This window comes from Petaurus breviceps, unplaced genomic scaffold, assembly GCF_028583685.1.
Source record: "Petaurus breviceps papuanus isolate PSGF00001 unplaced genomic scaffold, PetGlider_PUasm1.0 90743, whole genome shotgun sequence".
Classification (NCBI taxonomy): Eukaryota; Metazoa; Chordata; class Mammalia; order Diprotodontia; family Petauridae; genus Petaurus; species Petaurus breviceps.
Window position 1 is genome coordinate 14,968,761 of NW_027187332.1, and position 6,000 is coordinate 14,974,760.

Sequence of the window (6,000 nt, forward strand, 5' to 3'; positions counted from 1 at the left end):
CATCATTTTAATATGACATCCTTTATAACTAGGTCAAAATAGCTAATATATATTACCATAGTTTTCTTTAAAATGTCAACAAGTATGCAGGCAGACCAAATATCATTACATAACCATCTATCCAAAAAATGGCTCATTGTAGAAACTGATCTAGTGGCAAAAGTATTGGATTTGAAGTCAGGTAACCCGATTTCAAATTCTAGCTCTGTTACTTAGAACTTTTGTGACCTTTGTCAAGTCAAAAATTATTTATTGGACCTCAGGTTCTTTATTTGCAAACTGAGGGGATTGAAATTAGGGACTTTGGGGGGTCTTTTCTAGCTATAAATCCAGTAATCTCATTTATATCAATGTTGATGTATATGTATTATATAAATCTAATTTGTCCCCACCTCAGATGAACAAAATATACAAAATCCCATGGATTTCAACTGCTTAATTTCTGCCTGGAGTTAGGTTTTCAAAATACTTTGTAAATTGTAAAGTGTTTACAAATGTAAAGTATTATCAAGCCTGTCCCTTCACCTTGTCCCTTTAGCCTTACTTGGTTGCTAAATCTTTAAGGAAGAAAATTGGACACATCGATCTAAAATTCTCAACCAGAGAAAACTCATCAATGATGAAGAATTCTATCCTTTGCAAGGTGAACATATATGTTCAAATAACAGTGTTTTCACTTTTCATTCTTCTGTATAGTAAGTGGCTAAGATTAACTGTTGAAAAGCTATTTTCTTCCTTTAGAAACTAAAGAGAGAAGAAAATCCAGTAGCTAAATTTATGAACTTGCACCACTGAAGTAGATGGCATGATAGGAAAATATTGATTTTCTGTACTGACAGAATAGTTGATAACTTATTTTTGGTTTGACTTAATGTATAAAATGTGAGCTAGGTCAAAGGATTTTTATACCATTTTGTACCAGCTTACCTTGGACCTTACAAATTTAAATACTGATTTTTTTTTTCAGAAAAATTACCCCATATTACCCCAATGGAGTTTTCATTAAGGAAGCTACAGATGTAGGCTCTCTAATGTACATATTCGTGGTACATTCCTTATCATACAATGTTAGAAGATGAGGGCAAGGACCAGGAACCATGTCTTGTGTTCACATTTCCCTCATCACTTAGAATATTGTTAGGGTCTTTGGAGGGGTGGGGTTAGGGCAGGAGTGATGAGGAATATCATTCTATCAATGGAGAGTAGCACCTGCTTTGTAATTTATGTTCTTCTAGAGTTGTTTGGGTTTATTAAAATGCTAAATGACTTGCTCAGGGTTGTACCAGCAGCATGTGTCAACAGCAGGACTTGCTTTCAGGTCTTCTTGGTTCCCAAATCAGCTCTATATTCACATTGCCAGGTTACTTCTACTCTGTACATTGTAGACACTTGAGAAATGATTATTGAGTTTGTCAAACAAATCATTCTTAGGATGACCCTTACAGTGTAGATTCAGAATGTTTCTTTTTTCATTTTTGCTCCAATGAAGTTCTATCCCCATTTATGCCCCTATGTGCCTCTCATTTCCCCTCCCTGATATTATGGATGGAAGCAGTGCTTTATGTCCAGTTCAAATGATAGTATTTTTGACCTTTGTTTCCTATTTTTCACTACCTGCACTGTATTTACAAAAGTTAAACCTCAATTCTTATACTGGATCCTTTTGTTATGATTTTCAGCTGTTTCATATGCCTATAACAGCCCTCTCTCCCCTTCAATCAGAATTTTTTACTATTTTATTCTAATAGTTGAGGTGAGGGCAAAGTGTATGAATACATTTTTCTACCTCTATGACAACTGAATAATCATGCTCCCAAAGAATGTGTGCTTTTGTGTATCTGGTAGGTATTCAATTATCTTGTAGTTGTCATATATAAACTACTTGCTGTGTGAAAGCAGATGCTATATCTATTTTTTTAAATGTGGCACTCAACACACTGAATGAGAAGTAATTATCTTGGCTGTTAATGGTTCATTTGGCTCTCAAAATAAATAACATGTAGAAACAATTGATTATTCCATTACATTAACTTCTGGATATACACTTGAACCAATATCAGGGGGCTTACCCGACCAATCAAGTAAGCAATGTTAAGGGGGATGTTCTCCTGTTTTTCCCCCTCCACATGTGCTCCTTGTCAATAGCATACTTACTTTCCTTTTGCAATGTTTTAGCATTTTTTTCTCTTCTATGCACTTTAGCAGAATTAAAGAGTTTTACCTGGAAATTGAGATTTTATTTACAAGCCTTTATAAAGACTTCTAGCTACTGTAGGAATCAGCAACTACAAAGGATCATGGCTTCAGAAGTAGAGAAGACCTTATAGGTCATTGGGTCCAGTTCCTTAATTTTACAATTGAAGACAACTGAGGCCTGGAGAATGTAGGTGGCTTGTTCATGATCATACAGACATATTTAAGTATTTAAGAGCAGGGATTTAAGCCCAAACACTCTGCCTCCAAACTAAGCACTTTTGTTTCTCATCTTGATGCGTTGGGTTTATTTTAGCTCCTCTATGCTTCAGTAGAATCGGTCTCCTGTGTGTTCATGAACTGTTGTGGCTCAAAGTCATCTCCTGGTGGCCACCCCACCAGTGATCAGCCTCTTCAAACGTAAGTAGCCTAGTCTTGTGCTGGCAAATGCCTTGTCACTTAAATCACCGTCAAATACTGTTGAATGTATTAGAACCAACTCTGCTGGTGCAGCTTCCAAGAATTGAGGGGCACCTATAGTGTGGGCTGAATCATTAGAGTAGGATGACTCTTAATAAGGCAAAATCAATTAAACTCAAAGTTAGTGGGATGAGCAAAAACAATCACATCTTCACTTTTGAAACCCTATGTAACTGGGTGAAACTGAAGAGCTACCATCAAAAGTACTGCTCTGCTTTCTGCATTAAATACATAGATAGTTTGGTCAGTCAACTCAAGAAGGATTTATTAACCATGATTGTTTTTAACCTCTTCCTTAAAATAAGGTTCTAGGAGGAATCAGCCAATCAGAGGGAGAGACGACATTTGTGGAGGGTACTTGGGAATCATGTAGTATGGGATGGAGCGAGCTTCCAGGGTACGAAGGTTTCTAGGGCATAACAGAGGGAGTCTTGTGGAGGTGAGTGAGGAAGAGGTCGGCCTACATAAAGCCTTACACATTATGGCATGTGAGTGGGCCCAGCCTCTGCCAAGGGGGCACAAGGAGAGCACTGCGAGTCCAAACAGAGAGGTACAGGTTGAAGTGTGGTTTTGTATGCTCTCGTTAAGGTACTTTAAAGATGAAACTACATAATTATTGCCAATTAATTGCTGTGGGCATTAGTGTTGGATTTTCCTGAGGTGAGCAGAATTTTCATGGTATTTTTTTCCGTATGTCCAATCATTTAAGATCACTTAGCAACACTGTAGTAGGTCAAGATTTTCCTAGTGAAATTTCTGTGATTTTTATGATAAGCAGTGCTCAATGCATCTTCCCTCTGCCAGACTCTTGAATAAATTTTAAACACCCCTAATACTTTTAGTTTTTTAGTCTTTCCCCTCTCCTTTTATAACCTGAATAGCTTTAATTATAAATGCTGGTAATTCTTTTAACCTTCAGCATAAACAACTTATCTGAACCAGCCATGCCTTGATCTAGGTTCTCTGATGCAAAGAACTCTTAAAGGACTCTAGTAAGCTCTATCAACCTTGTGCCCATTGAAACTTGTGTGCCCTTTCCACTACATGCATACTTCCTGTGGAAATTGTTTTAATTAATTTTATTTACAAAAAAACTTTATTCCAAAGAATCTCTCACTATTCATAGTTTCATAAGATTGACATTTTTATTATTATTATTATTATTTGTATCTGACTCTGGGCTACTACAGACTCATATCCTATCTAGCCAAACCAAATGATGTGATATTCTTGTGGTCACCTCATTAACTTCCTGAATTTGATCTTGTGGTCATTGGAATTAATCTTGTCTAGGGGTGCCATGGTCTTCTTATGAATTATGCCTTAGGGTCAAAGGAAAAACTTGAGGGATTGTGGTTCAGCCACCAAAACCTTGGTTTCCCACTACAAATATAATGATAAAGTTAGCCTCAAACAAAACAAAACTTCTTTATAAAGCCACAGGAATAAAACAAGAACATGCACAAGTGTAATTGTAATACATAATTTTGCTTGTTTTATTTGAATTTTGATTTGATTAAAGGAAATTTGATTTCATTAAAGAAAATATATTTTGGAGATTTTATTTTATCTTTGAGGTAGTTAAACCATATTAGAGAAAAACAAATTGTGGGTCCCTGATCTTTTAGTAATTTTAATTGGTCTGGACTTAATATTTCATTAGTATGGGGAAAAACTATTGTAAACACGGCCTCCACCCAATATAGATTCTTAACTCCTGTAACTTAAAATCTTAGAAAATTGTTTGGGAGCACTGAGGCATTAAATGACATGTTCAAAGTCACACAGCTAGTGGACTTGAATCCAATTCTTGCTGACTTGAAGGACCTCTCTAGTCACTTTGCCACTGCCACACAATAGTTTTAATATCAATCAGTTTATTCTTTCCTACTCAGTGGATTTATAGAATAATACACACAATATTTACATTTTAAAATTAGTCAAATGTATTGATAGGAAAATGTTATTTTTTTCAATGTTAGATATAATTTTTAAAGTTTTACAGGAGAGGTACCAGCTGAATGGTGAGAACATGACTGTATATACCTCCTTGGTCAGCTGCCTAAGACTCATTGGTATTAGTAGTCTTACAAACATGAGGGAGCATTACCTATGTAGAAAGCAAGCATCTTCTTCACAGAATGGTTTAGTCCAAAAAGTAAGGAACAGCATAAAAAAAACCTTTTTGTGTTTTTAAAGTATTTTCCCTCTTTGTGTCTCCTATCTCACATTTATTTCATGCATAAATATGAAGAGTATCTCATTTTCACAGAACTATTATTGGGGGTGAGGGATGTAAAAGTCAGAATGAGTTTTTCCAATATTATGGTAACTTTCCCGAAATTGGTACTATGTCCATTTTTCTGTGTTTTAAAGTTTTATTTAGAAATGTCTAAAATAGAGTTGTATAAAATGCTTTTAAAATACGAGTTCCCACTAACTAATCTGTGTGTTTAGATTGCATATATATGTGATAGAAATTAGTTTATATACTCAAAATTAAGGGAAAAATAGTTGGTTTTAACCATGAATATAAATTCCTCTCCCCCCAGCTGAGCTCTTATATAGCACCATTTTTAATTTTATGAGTGGTTTTAATGACTGAGCTATAAACTGCAGCATGTTGAAGCTTATAATGACTCAAATCCATGAATGGTGAATAGTGACAGTATAATTGGGCAAAATCAGTTATTTTTCTGTGGGCAGCAAAATTCAAGAAATAATATACCAAATCAAATTCCTTATTTAATACATCATAAGGCATTTGAAATGTTCAATAAATGTGATTTTCTCCCCAGTTACTTTAGAATGTACACAGGGGAAAAAATTGATTTCTTTTCCTAACGAGGCATAACCCATATAATGGAGAGAGCAAATAAAGGCTTTGAAATAGACTTCTCATAATGTCCAGGCCTCATAAGATGCAACAGATGTTGGTAGTTGAAAGGTGACCAGCATCATCTCTCATGGAATCGCACCATCCCCATTCTCTCTGTGCCAGAGATTAATCCTACAGGAAATTAAAGAGCAAAGTCCAGAGAATATCAGAGGCAAAATAGATAGAACTAGGTCAGTACCAAGGCAAGGAGTTAATAAGATCAATAAAGGCTAACATGAGTACCTAGCTTTCCTTGATGAAAACTGTCCACTGAAATTATACTTGCTAATTGGTTTTGTAGAAAACCTATTTGCCATGCCTAGCTTTTTGAGAATTTCTCTTTCTGGTGTTGCTGCTTAAATAGGAGCACATTATTCAGGCTTAACAGCTAGTAATTGTGCTGATGGCTGTAACTGTTCCTGAATCAGCAGCAGGATAATCAAAATGAA

At 35.5% G+C, this 6,000-nt stretch overlaps 1 protein-coding gene across 1 annotated transcript in view; it reads left to right on the plus strand.

The window, feature by feature from the left end:
- The window catches only part of LOC138145692 (heparan-sulfate 6-O-sulfotransferase 3-like), a 140,175-nt gene extending 137,562 nt beyond the window's left edge, over window positions 1-2,613 (plus strand). Inside the window, exon 2 of the mRNA XM_069067356.1 lies at window positions 2,510-2,613. Coding sequence (XP_068923457.1) covers window positions 2,510-2,528 — 19 coding nt within the window. The 3' untranslated portion in view covers window positions 2,529-2,613. The remainder of the gene's footprint in view (window positions 1-2,509) is intronic.
- Window positions 2,614-6,000: the final 3,387 nt, after the last annotated feature.